Source organism: Rhipicephalus microplus, chromosome 2, assembly GCF_043290135.1.
Source record: "Rhipicephalus microplus isolate Deutch F79 chromosome 2, USDA_Rmic, whole genome shotgun sequence".
Lineage (NCBI taxonomy): Eukaryota > Metazoa > Arthropoda > Arachnida > Ixodida > Ixodidae > Rhipicephalus > Rhipicephalus microplus.
Window position 1 is genome coordinate 68,570,806 of NC_134701.1, and position 16,619 is coordinate 68,587,424.

Consider the following 16,619-nt stretch of genomic DNA (forward strand, 5'->3'; position numbering starts at 1 on the left):
ACTATTCCTGTTTACGAATACTGGGCATTTCGGTCCTTCAAAACCAATAGCGTGGTGGTTGTGGAAGTAAAAACTTTATAAAGAAGACTGGTCAATTCGTAGACGTGGCGTGAGCTTCTACCGAACAGGACCGCAAAACCTATCTCATCACTGCCCCATGCCATCAGAGTTGAGCGAGCCAGGATGACAAAAAGATTTCGTTTAGATGATTGCGGTTGCACTGAGTGTGGGCAGTTCAAATTAGCTTGCCCTGGAAAAAGACGAGATGATGCGTTTGACACATTTGGTTTGATTGCTTGTTCTCATTTTTAAAGGCGCAGTTTTTCGGCCAAAACTCCCACATCTCTCACTGCGCAACATTGACAACAAACTCAGTGCTCGGCACCTTGACGCTCTGAACAAGACCATGCAGTGAATTTGAATGCAGCCTAGTGGCGGCACGAAAGAATGATGTTAAGCCATGGCATTAAAGATAGCGCACCAGGTGACCTTCAAAAATTGCTTTAAAAATTTTTATCGTGTGGCAAGCATAGCCACTGGCATCAAATGAGGTGAGTATGAAGACCTTTTATAGGTGTGGAGAAGTGAAGCTATCGCCCTAAAGGGAAACAAGCACTGCTTATTTGTCACAAAAAAGCCATTATTATTGTCATTTCATATTCATAAAAATGTCTCATTTGTGAAATGCTTATTTGAACAAATCGAATCAATGCGGGACTCAAAAACTATGTGGAACATTATTGGTAGTTTTTAACCATAGTGTGTCATTTATAAATACCTTGAAGTTAAAGTGACAAATAAAACTTCACGCATCTCCACAAACTGATACTAACGAATAACAAAACTAGGTCTTGAGGTCCATAATGCCTAGGTTGAAGTCTCCGACTAGTATAAAAGACGAACAAATAGATGTACGAATGAACAAACGCATGCGCGGACAGATGGTCGCATGCACAGACGAACCTCATTTGTGAAATGCTTATCTGAGCAAATCGAATCAATGCGGGACTCAATAAAGATGTGGAACAATATTGGTAGTTTATTAACCATAGTGCGCGATTTATAAAATACCTTGAAATTAAAGTGACCGATAAAACTTCACGCGTCTCCACAAACTGAATACTAACGAATAACAAAACTAGGTCTTAAGGTCCATAATGCCTAGGTTGAAGTCGCCGACAAGTATAAAGGACGGACAAATAGATGTACAAATGAACAAACGCATGTGCGGACAGATGGTCGCATGCATAGACGGACCTCATTTGTGAAGTGCTTATCTGAACGAATCGAATCAATGCGGGAGTCAATAAAGATGTGGAACAATATTGGTAGTTTATTAACCATAGTGTGCGATTTATAAAATACCTTGAAATTAAAGTGACCAATAAAACTTCACGCGTCTCCACAAACTGAATACTAACGAATAACAAAACTAGGTCTTAAGGTCCATAATGCCTAGGTTGAAGTCGCCGACAAGTATAAAGGACGGACAAATGGATGTACGAATAAACAAACGCATGCACGGACAAACGGTCGCATGCACAGACGGACCTATGGACGCACGAATGAATCGATAAGCATGTGGAGGGACGCAACAACGGACAGATAGACAGACTTACGGTGCCGGTCACCTGTGCGACAGCTGTGTTACAGGTGTTTTGATATAAATGTCGACGCTGAGACACTGGGACGCTGGTCAAGGGTAGCCCCTCAGAAGCTTCGCCCCTAAAACAAACAAGCTAACTCACGAAAGTACATTTCACGGTAAATCAGAGAAACCCATTTTTGCTACATGAAGTGATGAGGCGATGCATCGCTTCGGAGAATTGCGCATTAGCAGCGAAAAGTGCATCCGTACCAACTAGCCTAACTTTCAATACTATCACCAGTTCCACCTCCACCACTGGTGCAGGCGTCACGCCCTGGTGCATAGAGGATTATTATGTTGCGACAGTGGTGTTAAAACAAGCCAGTACGCTGCTTTTTTGAAGTATGCTCCTTCGGGAAATCACCAGTATTATGACTGATGCACCGACTCTTTGAACGCACTTGCACGAATGCAGGGCATAATTGAAGGAGCTCAGTTCAACTTTTAAAAATTTAGAACAGGGGTCTCGAACTGACCTCAGGTAATGGGTCATATTCAGAAAACGTTTGGGCCCCAAACGCAGGTACAGTAAATAAGGTAAAAACCGGGTGATAGAGCAGTTTGGAGAGAATGTCACTTAATGTTCCCATTTGAAAAAAAAATGGCCGCATATTCACGGAGCTAACGATAGAGAGTGGGGCGAAGCATCCGTCCGTTCATTCGCTCTTGCTTCCGACTACCCATGCTTCAATCTGTGTGACCATCCGTGCGTCCATCCCCCCGTCCGTGCTGCATCTGTTCTTGCGTCCACACGTGCTTCTGTACGTTCGTCCCTATGTTCGTTCATGCATCCGCCCCTGCGTCCATCCATGCGTCCACCCGTCCGTGCAGCCATCCTTGCGTCCGTCTATGCATTTGTCTGTGTGTCCGTTCATCCATAATTTCAACACTCCAAGTACCACCATCTCGCATCTTTTCATCATATATTCCCCATATAAAAGCACCGCCATCCAGCGGACATTCCAAGGACTAAATGAGAGGTGGCACGCGCACACTTAATTACGGCTTGCGCTTCGTGTCTACTTCCCACCTTTAACCACCTCGAATTCACAATAAATACTAGTTCACTGTATTCATGGCACTGCGGCCCAACGCTCGCTAAACCTTTCTAAGACGAAGGAGGTTACGCCCAGCAAGCATAACGTACCCTTTCTTGTCAGATAGTGCTGAATGTACATGCCAATGGCTGCTAATGGGGAAGGAGAGACAGGAGAATTGAGCTTTTACTTTCTTACGGCTTGCACTTCGTATCTACTTCCCACCTTGAACACCTCGAGTTCATGGTATATACTAGTTCACTGTATTCATGGCACAGCAGCTCAATGCTTGCTAAACCTTTCTAAAACAAAGGAGGTTACGCCCAGCGAGTGTAACGTAGAAACCTTTTCTTGTCAGATAGTGCTCAATCCACATGCCAATTGCTAATGAGGAATGAGAGACAGGAGAATTAAGCTTTTAGTTAACGCGCATGCTGCGAATTTTTTATCGTTCAACAACGCACAAGAGAAATCTCCCACCGGCACCTCCTTGCAGGTCGAAACGTAAGGCTGGTTACACACTACGACTATGACTACGACTACGACTACTACGAGGGATGAACGGGTGCAGCTTTAAAGAGCTTCGCCCCTAAAACGCATTTTGCACTCCCCGTAAATGGCTAATTTCTGAAGAGAGTTAACTCTCATGATTCAAGAAGCTCATGTATACTGACCAGTAGATTTGTCCAAGTTACGATGGCCAGAAGATAATCTAACGATTTCTTTCCGTGGTTATGTTTTCACACACGGAAATCTCACCACGTGCATCACGAAAGAAAAAAAAGACCTGTCTGAGATAACTCCCGTCTTCGTACATTACAAAAAAGCGTACCACATTAGCTGAGATATTATTTCGAGTACTATTTAGTCCCAAACATTCTATTTGATGTGAAGCTTCGGGCCGAGTGTTTGAGACTCCTGGGTTGTTTGGGCTTGAGAACGCTGTGTTTGGAAGTTAGAGTTCGGAAACGATATACTCGGCTCTATAATCCTGCCATCGGAACATTCTCGCGTTTGTTTACTGATTTACTTGCAAACATCGCTTGAACGTCATCGATCTTCTGCGATATCCTACATTTGGAACTCCCATTCAAAAACAGGAACTGTTGGACACACCAACAAATTATCCCAGCAGATGGGCAGCGCAACAACAAGGGTGAATTAGAAATGCGAATTCAACGAGCTAACTGCTTGCAAAGACGAACATGCCATAAATTAACAAAATGTGGGTTGCTGCAAAACGCTGTAGTCATGCGAATTATTTTTGTACCCTCAGATAACGGTACGAATATACTGACGTTTTAGTTACGTATATTTATCTACTGCTACCATCACCTTACCACTTCTACTATCTTAACGATTGATGGCCGCTTCGAGCTTACTATAGCAGGATGTGACGACAGTGTGCCCAGCTGGCCAGATTTGTCGTACCTACCCATATATTCCTGTAACGAAACGGTTTAAAGTAATTTGAACGGACGTTTTATTTATAATTTCACCCATGCAGCACACATAGGAAATTTCCATTTCACCAAACATAACGTACTGGAGCCGCAATTCCTCAGTCACTGCCCTGGTGTCTCGAGATTCAGTCAAAACCAATGCAGTTGGAAAGCGTACTGATATGTTGTAATATTGGTATGCATTTGCTGATTCTGAAGCAGTTCATAACTATGAGAGTCCTATTTTCAATATGCTGGAGTTTTCTTTTTTAAAAAGACTCTCAAGGCAAAAAAACTAAACGAAACAATTCACGTCAAAGTGAAAGCTCAGTGTATCGCAAGTAACATCTAAAACGAAATATTCTGAACAGCAGTACCCTACTTAACGATGAATTCATCTAAACGTACCACACGACGTTCCCCACAAATGGGGTAGTTTGTAAATTATGCCGATGACGTCATTGTGCCCGACTACGAATAATCACTAATAATCAAACTGGCTGCAGTTAAAAAAGAACCTTTTGTGCATAAATAGACGTAAGAAAATGCTGCATGTCTGTTTCTGTATGATTAAAAAAATCGCTTAGCGTTAATATGGCAAATGACGCGAGTGGTTGAGAATACCGTGTTTGTCTAGTTACGCTGGATATATGGTGCTATCTAGCAGGGCTCAATTTAACCAAGCAAAACACGTCGGGCGTCTTTCATCTCGAAGGTCATGGCCGAAAATTGATCAATGGTCGTTGTTACTGCAGTTACTCTCGCTGCTTTCGCTTGGCTGCCAATAGTGTCAGCGGCCGTGAAGGAGAAGCGGACAACATTGGGCACAGCAACAGTGACGTGAAATTGACTGCTTTCAGGCGGGAAATTTGAATTGTGCAATCACAGTGCTGATCACTAAAATGTCATTTGTTTTATTATAAGCTCTTATTTGTACAAAAGTAGCACTAGGAGGTTTCTGGACCGCTACTTCCATAATCAACATCTGCTTAACATTCATTATTTGCCTACAGTGCACCTAAATGGCCTTATCTTTGGTGTTTGGCAGGAACTTACACAAGCGCTACGACAACGCCGACTACCAAGACGTCGATGACGACTACGGCAACTACTACGACAAGTCCAACAACTACATCTACAACCCCGACCAAGACCACAACAACAAAGGCGCCTCGTAAGTTATTGCTAAGCGATGCCCGAACTACAATCAAGTGGGTTTATTTTACGGTGTAATCTGCTTCTAACGACACTATGATCAGCGACTGATGAGATACAAAATCATATTCATCTGACTGCAAGTTATATACTAAAATTAAGTGTGAATATCTCTAAAAGTTAGTTTGTGAGATTACACGTGTCTTTTCTTCATCCTCTGTTTTCGTTCTTAGTTCAGTGCCTAAAAACAGTGCTAGTCACCAACAAGTCGGACAGCAGCCGTTAGAGAAATACCTAAAAGAGAATCACGTCAAAACTCAGTGCACGTGAAGTGAGAAGGTCACATTTGGGATCTTTGTGAGGGGGCAGTGCGGGTGTATAGCGTTGGGCAGTCATATTCGCTGCTGCTTGAGTCGAAAGGGAAAAATATTTCCTGGTAGCATGCGTGAAATGTGAGGCAAAGTTTTGAGACATTACGTTTCACCTGTTTCCTCTAGGAAACGTTGTGCTTCAAGAATATAACGCGATATTTGTTGAGGAGGGCAGGTTGAGTGGGACTTGTGGAAAAATGTTCATGCTGAAAGGTTAACAAAAATTTATTGAGTCTCAGTGTAGACAATTTCTACGGTAATTGAGGCTAATTATGTATGATTTCTTGAATTTTATTTCAGCATGACACATACGAAGTTTGGCAGTGAAGGTGGCAAAAATTAGAAATAACACTCAGAATAGAATTAGACCTTACCTCGATGTCCACGTTAGGTAATAGTTTCTCGCGAAGATTGTAATTATATCAATGCGCTGAAGCAGCTTCATGCTCTCTCTCCTTACATAGACACACACACACACACACACACACACACACACACACACATATATATATATATATATATATATATATATGTATATATATGTATATATATTTATATGTATGTATGTATAAATATATTGTCGCAGTACAACGCGAACAAAAGATGACAGCAGCTTACGGCAGCGAAAAGAGCGTATTCAGGATCAGCTGCACAGCAAGATGCCTGCTTCGTTGTCGTCCCGAAAAACCACCTGACCCACTAGCTGGAATCTACGAAACATTCCTATCATCGTTCTTTTTCATATAAACACGTGTCACTTGCCCCTCCTTATAAGAGCATCGCCCCGATGCCTATGCAGACGCACAGTATTTTTTTAACGTGCAGTCAGTAACTCACGTACGGCTTCATACGCACTACATGAACAAGTTCAGGCTGGTGCTGGCGACGCCTCGAGCATTGGGGACTGTCGGAGACAACCTCGTAGGTGACGTCACTTAGCTGGCGCGATTCTCGGTATGGCCCGAAATATCGCCTTAGCAGCTTCTCGGACAGTCCACGTTTTCGTACGGGTGTCCAAACCCACACTCTGTCACCGATTTTGTACGTTACAGTTCTAAGGCGAGCATTGTAGCAGCCTGCATCGTAGTCTTGTCGCTGGTGGATCCGTAAGCGGGCGAGCTGCCTAGCTTCTTCCGCGCGTTCAGTGAACACGTCAGCGCCTGTGTCGGTAGCGTCCCATTCATGGGCAACATCGCATCCAGCATAGTCCGTACCTCCCGTCCGTGAACCAAGCTGAATGGAGTCATGCGAGTCGTCTCTTGTTTAGCCGTATTGTATGCGAACGTGATATAGGGTAAAATCACGTCCCAATTCTTATGTTGGACGTCCACGTACATCAACAGCATGTCTTCAATCGTATTGTTGAGGCGCTCCGTTAGTCCATTTGTTTGCGGGTGGTACGCAGTGGTCTTACGGTGAGTCGTTCCACTAAGCATCAGGACGTGGTCTAAAATAGCTGCCGTAAATGCTGTTCCGCGGTCCGTGATCACGATTGTCGGAGCACCGTGGCGTAGCACAATATTTTCTATGAAAAATCTCGCCACTTCCACTGCGGTGCTCTTTTGGATAGCTTTTTTTTCGGCATACCTGGTTAGGTAGTCTGTTGCGACTATAATCCAGCGATTCCCTGCTGTAGAAGTAGGAAGGGGTTTCAAAATATCCATTCCTATCTGTTCAAACAGTGTACGTGGAACCTGAACTGGTTGCAGCTGACCGGTGGGTCTCTTTGGAGGTGACTTGCAACGCTGGCAATCGATGCAAGTGTGAACGTGGTGCTTGACGGCTGTTGTGAGTCGTGGCCAGTAGTATCCCTGCTGTACTCTTGCCAATGTGCGAGTGTAGCCTAAATGGCCAGACGTCGGCTCATTGTGACATGCTTGGAGCACTTCAGTTCGAAGAGGTGCAGGAATAACGAGCAAATAGGGAGCTCCGATACACGAAAAGTTTCTCTTGTAGAGGACGCCATTGCGTAAGCAAAACGACGATAATGTCCTTGCAAAGACTCTAGGTGCCCTAGAAGAACGTCCGTCCATGTAATTAATTAAATCAAGCAATTCAGGGTCACTTCGTTGTTGTTGGGCAATCGTGGACGCGTCGAGAACCCCAAGGAAGGCCATATCATCGTCGTCAGAAAGAGAAGCTGACTGTACTGGTGATCGAGACAGGCAGTCGGCGTCCGTATGGCGCTTCCCAGACTTGTGTATGACCGTCATATCAAACTCTTGTTACTTCAGACTCTACCGTGCTAATCGGCCGGTTGGATCTCTTAAATTAGTCAACCAACAAAGAGAATGATGGTCACTTATAACTTTGAGAGGGCGGCCATACAAGTACGGGCGAAATTTCATAACTGCCCAGACCACGGCGAGGCATTCTTTCTCAGTTGTTGAATAATTGGCCTCAGCGCGTGTTAGCGTCCTGCTTACGTAGGCGATCACTCGTTCCGTGTCTTCTTGCCACTGCAAAAGCACAGCTCCGAGGCCTACATTGCTTGCGTCAGTGTGAAGCATTGTTGGCGCTTGTTCGCCGAAGTGAGCAAGCACTGGGGGTGTTTGAAGACGTTGGCGGAGGTCATTAAACGCTGCTTGCTGTTCGTGATTCCACTCAAAGGTGGCGTCGTCTCTAGTGAGGCGAGTTAACGGCGACGCAATCCGTGCAAAGTCGGCGATGAACCGGCGATAGTAGGCGCATAGGCCGAGAAAGCGCCTGACAGCTTTCTTATCGGACGGTACTGAGAAATGTGCCACAGCCGCAAGTTTTTCTGGATCAGACCGAACGCCGGTACAGCTGACGACATGACCAAGGAACAGCAGTTCTTCAAAACAAAAGTGGCATTTCTCTGGTTTCAATGTGAGGCCTGCGGAGTGTATGGCTCGTAAAACAACTTCTAACCTCTTGAAATGCTCTTCAAAAGTTGGGGAAAGCACTATGACGTCGTCTAGATAAACTAAACAGGTCTTCCATTTTAACACTGAAAGTACAGTGTCCATGAGCCTTTGAAAAGTAGCGGGCGCTGAGCACAGACCGAAGGGTAGAACTTTAAAATCATATAAACCATCCGGCGTCACAAAAGGGGTTTTTTTCCGATCTCTTGGGTCTACCTCGATCTGCCAATATCCACATCTGAGGTCTATTGAAGAAAATTAGCGAGCGTTTCGAAGCCTGTCGAGGGAGTCAACAATACGTAGAAGCGGATACACATCTTTCTTAGTCACTTGATTCAGCTTCCTGTAATCCACGCAAAAACGCAGGGTACCGTCCTTTTTCTTAACTAATACTACAGGCGATGCCCACGGGCTCTGTGATGGCTGAATCACATCATCTTCAAGCATTTTAGCGACTTGTTGCTGTATCACTTCTCGTTCCTTTGGAGCCACACGATAAGGATTCTGGTGTATAGGCTTTGCTGCGTCGTGGGTAATTATTCGATGCTTTGTTAGCGGCGTTCGACCGACCCGTGATGTCGATGAAAAGCAGTCCTGGAATTCAGCTAGCAGCTCAAGAAGTCTAGTTCGTTCGTCCCTTGACAACGTAGTACCAACGTCAAGATTAGGTAGTGATTCTTCTTGAGGTGCTTCGTCTAGGGCCGATAAACTGCCTTGGATTTCTGCAGTAGTGTCAAAGTAAGCGACGGCTGTACCCCTCGGGAGATGTCGGCGCTCAGTGCTGAAGTTAGTGAGCAGCAAGCTTGTGCGTCCAGCAGTGACAGTGACAAGACCTCGAGCAACTGAAATACCGTGGCTAAATATCAGTGAGCTTATTTGGTCAGCAATGCCGTCGCCGTCAAACGGCTCATCCCCTGCCACCGAAACAAGCGTACACGATCGTGGCGGGATGACCACATCGTCATCCGTCAGACGCAAAGGCCCTGAACAAGACGTATGTCTCGGCTCTAAACAATCGACTAAAGTAGGGCTGTTGTTGCGAAATGTAATGACCCTGTCAGGGATGTTGATCACGGCGCCATGTTCTCTCAAGAAATCCATTCCGATAATCAGGTCTTTACAGCATAAAGCGAGAACGACGAACGTCGCCACGAAAGTAGAGCCACCGATGTCGAGCCTTGCTGTGCACATTCCGACAGGCATCAGTAATTGGCCGCCTGCCGTCCCTAAGTGAGATCCCGTCCACGCTGTCTTTACTTTCTTGAGGCGTACGGCAAGGTCATCACTGATAATAGAGAAGTCAGCCCCGGTGTCGACTAAAGCTTTGACTTGCTGTCCATCCACAAGAACGGTAAGGCCTGGGGTCACGGTTTCGTCTGTATTACGTCTTGTCGGCTTTACAGCGTCCTGAGGTGGGAGTAATGGGGGCTTCTTTTTTTCTTCCTCTTGACAGCCTGCAACCTTACCCCCTGAGGTCACCGCTTTCAGTTTCCCCGGTGTGGGCTGGGTGACCTCGCACCTCTGGTGTCGGCAAAAGTGCGGCGCTGCAACGAAGGTGACTGGGCAGGAGAAGGAGAGCGTGGTCGATGTCGGAAGACCGGCTCGTAATCAGTTGTAGCCTCGTCATCATTGTTACGGCGGTGGTCGAATGGGTGTCGAGGTACCGGAGGTCCTTGAGAACCGACATCTCCACGGCGGGATACGTACTCGTTGGCATGTCGAATGTCAAGCCGTGGCCTGAGAGGGCGAGACGGATCGGCGCGGTGCCAGCAATAGCGGGCTATGTGGTCTACACCTCCGCAGTTGAAACAGAGTGGACGCCTGTCGGCAGTGCGCCAGGTGTCTGTTCGGCGAAGGTGTGGTTGCCATGATGGCTCCTCACGCGACGAAGGCCATGGCGAGCCAGAAGACGACTGGTCGTATGGGGGTTGGATGGATGGGCGCCACGATGTCTCCCCTTGTGGTGGTGACCAAGGAACAGTTGCAGGTGGCGGGTAGTATGAAGGCGGAGCGTGTGGGGAGCTTCGAAGGGCAGCGGCGTACGTCATGGGACGTTGTTCGGTGCCAGGATCAGCTGTCGAGAATGCTTGGCGGATTTCGTCACGGACGACTTGAGCGACGGATGCCATGGGTGTATCCACTACCGGAGTCCGCAGCCTTTGCAATTCTTCACGAACAATCTCTCTAATCATGTCACGTAAGGAGCTATGACTGTCAAACGTCACAGCGGCGGCCTCAGTTTAGGGGCTGCTGCACAAGCGGTCATATTGTCGGCAGCGTTGGTGAAGGGCCCGCTCGATAGGCGACGCTTCTTTGATGAAGTTCTCTACAGTGCTTGGCGGGTTGCGCAGAAGTCCGGCGAACAGCTGCTCTTTCACGCCACGCATGAGGTAGCGCAAATTCCTATCTTCAGTCATCTGCGGGTCAGCCCTCTGAAATAAACGTGTCATGTCTTCGGCGAACATGGCAACCGTTTCATTGGGTTTTTGGATCCTTAGTTCTAGTAGTTGGTGGGCGCGGTCACGTCTGTCGACATTGGCAAAAGTTTCAACTATCTTCTGGTGAAAGTCGGTCCATGTGGACAGGTTGCCTTCTCTGTTCTCGTACCAAGTACGAGCGCTGTCATCAAGATAGAAGTAGGCCCGGCCGAGCTTTCCCTGTGTAGACCAGTGGTTGATCTTCGCAACACGGTCACAGTGGTCTAACCAGTCTTCTACATCTTCGTGTGCGCCACCACCAAAGCGTTTAGGCTCCAGCGAATGAAAAAACGTTACCTGGGATGGAGCGGGAGCACTGGTGCCGAGAAGTACAGGCTGGGGGCTGGTGTTAGCCATTTCTAGATGTCTGGTAGAGGTTTTCTGCGAGAGGTTGCAGTCTGGAGGAATACCTCGTAGCCGACGACTGAATCGATGGACAGGGGTTGCAGTAGGCACGTCCGGGCTAGATTAACGGCTCCCACTAGGACTGTGAAGCATCGGGCAGCGTCACGGCCCAGTTCCTCCACCAGTGTCGCAGTGCAACCCGAACAAAAGATGACAGCAGCTTACGGCAGCGAAAAGAGCGTATTCAGGATCAGCTGTACAGCAAGATGCCTGCTTCGTTGTCGTCCCGAAAAACCACCTGACCCACTAGCTGGAATCTACGAAACATTCCTATAATCGTTCTTTTTCATATAAATACATGTAAATATATATATATATATATATATATATATATATATATATATATATATATATATGTGTGTGTGTGTGAGGAAGATCTTTATGCAAGACGAGGTCAAGCTGGCACGCACTGATGATGATATATACAGATGAGGAAATTATACAAATGATGATGACACGTCCAATTCATAAATAAGAGTCGGTGACGGCGCTCACACGAATTCCCCGTCACGCTGGAAGCGGCCACGTGGCTGCGCGAGAGACAATATTAGAAATTGCGTCGGGTATACAGTTTCAGTCGAGAAACGTACACAATTTCTGTCCCACGGCAACGGTGGTCGGAGAGAGCGTTAAGTGGTGAGATACGGTAACTAATGGGGGACATTTGTTCAATCACCATATAAGGTCTCAAGAAACAGTCGTTACAATCCAACGATTTTATTGGAGGTCACGAGAAGGGGGCCGTTCAAGTCTATCCCGACGACTTTGAATGGCAAAGCGGGACAAGGAAGAGGTTCGAGAAAGCCAGAAGGAGCAGTAGTGGGTCGTTTCCGCTGTTGACATAAGGTATACGAAGAAACATATTTGGCAATGGCGGATGAGAGGCTAGGAAGGTGAGCTGACTGCGTATATTGTCGTACGTTTTGTGATTGTCGAGATGCCCAGCAGCAGGATCATCGTGGAATGTCTGAAGAACCTGACGTTGTAGACAACGTGGTATAACGGGGACCCATTTGTTTCCTTCAACGTGGTAAATATAGCGATGTAAAACACCATCGTGGAGCGTGAATTGTTTTAGTTGTCGGTGAGGTCGGGCGTTCGGAGGCGTGGATGTGCCTTCTAAGCGTACTATTATGGAGTGGCAGTAAAGGTCAACTCGGTTATGCGACACGAGGGTAGAAGGCCGGCCGAATCTTAGCCAACTGAGACCTGCGATAGGTAATGCTGCGATGGAAATTGGTGAATGTGGGCTATTACGGTTAGGTAGAGGGCAGCGAGAGAGAGCATCAGCATCTTGGTGCTTCTTACCAGACCTGTAGACGACAGCAAAGTTGTGCTCTTGTAAACGAAGCACCCAGCGGCCAAGGCGGCCCGATAAGTTCTTTAGCGACGAAAGCCAGCACAATGCGTTGTGGTCGGTGACGACTGTGAAGTGGCGGCCATGGAAATATTGACGAAAGTTTTGTACCACCTATACAACAGCAAGGCACTCTTGTTCGGTTATTGTGTAATTTTTCTCGGTAGCAGTCAAAGCACGACTGGCGTAAGCGATGACACGTTCGCGTGCGGTGTTATCTCGCTGCAGTAGAACGGCACTGAGACTATGACCACTGGCGTCAGTGTGAAGAATAGTGGGTGCACCTGGATCGAAGTCACATAGCACCGGGTCGGATGTCAAGGCTTGCTTCAACGCCAGAAAAGCCTTTTCACAGTCTTTGGACCAGACGAATGCCGTGTTACTTGCGAGCAGTTGATGGTGCGGAGAGGCAAGCCTTGCAAAATCACGTATGACGCACCGAAAGTAGGATGCCAAGCCGAAAAAACTGCGCAGTTCTTTTTGACGCAACGGACGGGGAAACTCGAGAACGGCGGCAAGCTTTTCAGGATCTGATCAAATACCGTCTTTGCTGACTAAGTGCTCTAGAATCTTGATTATCTTGTTTGCGAAGGTGCATTTTTTCGTATTCAGCTGTAAAGCAGCTTTTGAAAGGCAGCCTAGTGCTTCTTCGAGACGTTGCAGATGCTGCGACAAGGTAGACAAAAACACTATGATGTCGTCGAGGTAGAATAAGCAGGTTTTCCACTTCAGGCCACACTGTACGCTATCGAACATACGTTCGAAGGTAGCAGGCGCGTTACAAAGCCCGAAAGGCATTACGTTAAATTCATATAGGCCATCTGGGGTGGTAAAAACCGTCTTCTCTTTGTCAGATTCGGACACTGGTAATTGCTAGTAGCCCGACCGCAGGTCAAGGCCTGAAAAATACTCCGCGCCATGCAACAAATCAAATGCGTCATCGATTCGTGGGAGAGGGTAAACATCTTTGTGCGTTATTTTGTTCAGTGCCTGGTAATCAACGCAAAAACGTACTACTCCATTTTTATTTTGCACCAAAACAACTGGAGAAGACCATGGACTCGAGAAAGGATGCATCATATTCCGTCGAAGCATGTCTGAGACGTTTTCCTCGATTATCTTTCTTTCTGTAAGAGACACGCAGTATGGGCACCGGTGAATTATTCGGGAGCCGTCACTCTGATTTCGGTAAGTCGCAGAAAATGTCATACCAAGGACAGCAGAATGAACGTCAAACAAACAGAGATGTCTGTTCAATATACTTAGCAATCCTTGACTCTGGGCTGCTGTCAGACCAGGGCTTATCGTCACCGATATAGGAGTGGGAGAGCTGAGTGGCGGTGTGCTTGGCTCTGGTAGGTTTTCTTGACTTGAAAGGGCAACAATTGCAACGGTATGCGGGTCAATAGCGCATGTGACTGTTGATCCACAGCGTGACAATAAGGGTTCGGGAGTCTGATTTAACGCAGTAATAAAAGCAGACCCATCAGAAAAACGAGCAAGGCCTGGAATGATCAAAATGCCTCAATGTACCGTGTGGCCATGATGTAGTAGAAGCATGTCGCCATCCACAATGTTGATGCAATCAGCGCTAATTATTCTCGGGATGGCCAAAGAACGTAATCTGAAGTGGTGACGAGACGAATGCGCTATTCGGGTTGCTATACAGAAAGGTCGCACGGATTGATGTGAATGAGGCGCTGACGTCAAGGTATAGAAGCGCGTGCAGACGACAGAAAATCCTACCCCAAAATGAGTTTGTGGGTGCACTCACGGAGAACTGCAACAGCAATATGAGGACGAATACCGTCTATGAAAACACGAACTGTACACTGGGCGAGTGGGTGACAAGTGGCGTTCGTCGCAGCACGGAGAGACAGGCCCGAGTAAGGTGTTAATACTTTGCGGAGACGGAAGCAAAGGTCCGAGCGAATATTGGAAATAACAGCGCCAGTATCAACTAGAGCTTCGACGAGTATACCTTCTATTAACTCTGTTAACAAGTTTGATGGTCTGTAGTGATGAATTGCTGGTTGTCCGGTGGATGCAGTTTCTCCTCCTAAAACTGCATTGGGGAGTTTTCCAAGTGGGCATTCAGACCATTGGAGGCGGGTCGCAGAGGCCACACGGTACGGCGATTGGAAGATGGTGAGCGGTGGCGAGACTCGAGACTCACGGTATTTCACAGGCAGACCACTACTGTAAGGTAGATAGAGCAATATATATATATATATATATATATTGTAACGAGGAGAAATGAGACAAAGAGACAACGCCTTTGCTGCAGGCCGGCTGTTCTTTATCTGCCTCCTCTTCGTCGTCTTCCTTCTCTTCCAGGTATGCGCCGAGCACGATCGCCGCTTTGTCATCATTACACTCGGCCACGCTGCAGCTGGTCTACTCCTGTAAGAAAAACACAAACCAATGTCACGTTTGCCGCCGTATGCAGTTCTTCATCCGCGACACATGCACCGCAAAGTTATTCCGTTTTCTCTTGTCTCTGCGCGTATCAGAAGCTGTGGATCGTACTCGCCAAGTGTTATCTCCCAAGCGCTCAGAAATAATGTAAGGGCCGTCGTACTTTGGGTGCAGTTTGTTTGAAGACGATGGCGCACCTCGCTGTAGCCACACCTCATCACCTACACTGTATTTCGGCGCGGGACGGTGGCGTCGGTCGTAGTATCGCTTTTGTGCCTGTTGAGCATGCACAATCCTCCTACGCGCCTCCACACGGATATCGCGACAAAGTGTCTGGCGTGCAGCGGAACGCCCTACTTTAACGGGAGTGTTCAAACCGAACGTAGCATTCAGTTGCGGGAGCTGACCATAGACAATCTCGTAGGGGCAAATTCCTGTGGAGCTGTGTGCCGCCGTGTTCACTGCGTACGCAGCTGCTTGGAGATGATCATCCCAGTCGGCCTCACCTCGTTTGTGATTCTTACAGTACGGTGCGAGTCTAGCCTGGATAGTCTGGTTCGACCTTTCGGTCAGTCCGTTCGCCTGTGGATGGTATGCCGACGCGAAGTGATGGTCCACTCCAGCTTGTTGTAGGTAAGTGCGGAGCTCGGGTGTGGCTACAGCGAGGTGCGCCATCGTCTTCAAACAAACTGCACCCCAAGTACGACGGCCCTTACATTATTTCTGAGCGCTTGGGAGATAACACTTGGCGAGTACGATCCACAGCTTCTGATACGCGCAGAGACAAGAGAAAACGGAATAACTTTGCGGTGCATGTGTCGCGGATGAAGAACTGCATACGGCGGCAAACGTGACATTGGTTTGTGTTTTTCTTACAGGAGTAGACCAGCTGCAGCGTGGCCGAGTGTAATGATGACAAAGCGGCGATCGTGCTCGGCGCATACCTGGAAGAGAAGGAAGACGACGAAGAGGAGGCAGATAAAGAACAGCCGGCCTGCAGCAAAGGCGTTGTCTCTTTGTCTCATTTCTCCTCGTTACAATGGCGCAGTCGCGAACTACTGACCCCGATATCCCTGCGTCCACTACACTTCGAAGTGGACGAGTGCTCTCGAACTCCCCACCGATCACGGACGGCGTCCAAGCCTCCACGGCGGCACCGCATCATGACTGCAGCGAGGCCATTTCTCGAGGCTTCTCTCTGTTCGCCCAAGAGCTCAAGACATCCGGGTTTGGCTGCGCCTCTTTTGGATCGTTCAACGAGAACGAAATTCCATATTTTCAGGGATTCAAGGATGACCCTACCAACTGGGTAAGCGTGATAAACTCGGTTGCCCTTAAATACTCGTGGAGCGACACGATTAAGAAGTCGGTCGCTGAAGGACGTTTGCGAGGATCTGCCCAAGCGTGGCATCGTTTCCAAGGCA

At 47.4% G+C, this 16,619-nt stretch overlaps 1 protein-coding gene across 2 annotated transcripts in view; it reads left to right on the forward strand.

The window, feature by feature from the left end:
- Positions 1 to 16,619, forward strand: part of LOC119169862 (uncharacterized) — a 225,998-nt gene that overhangs the window by 51,820 nt on the left and 157,559 nt on the right. For both annotated transcript variants that reach the window (XM_075886556.1, XM_075886555.1), the window contains exon 4: positions 5,176 to 5,301. In XM_075886556.1, the coding sequence (XP_075742671.1) occupies positions 5,176 to 5,301 (126 nt within the window). The remainder of the gene's footprint in view (positions 1 to 5,175; positions 5,302 to 16,619) is intronic.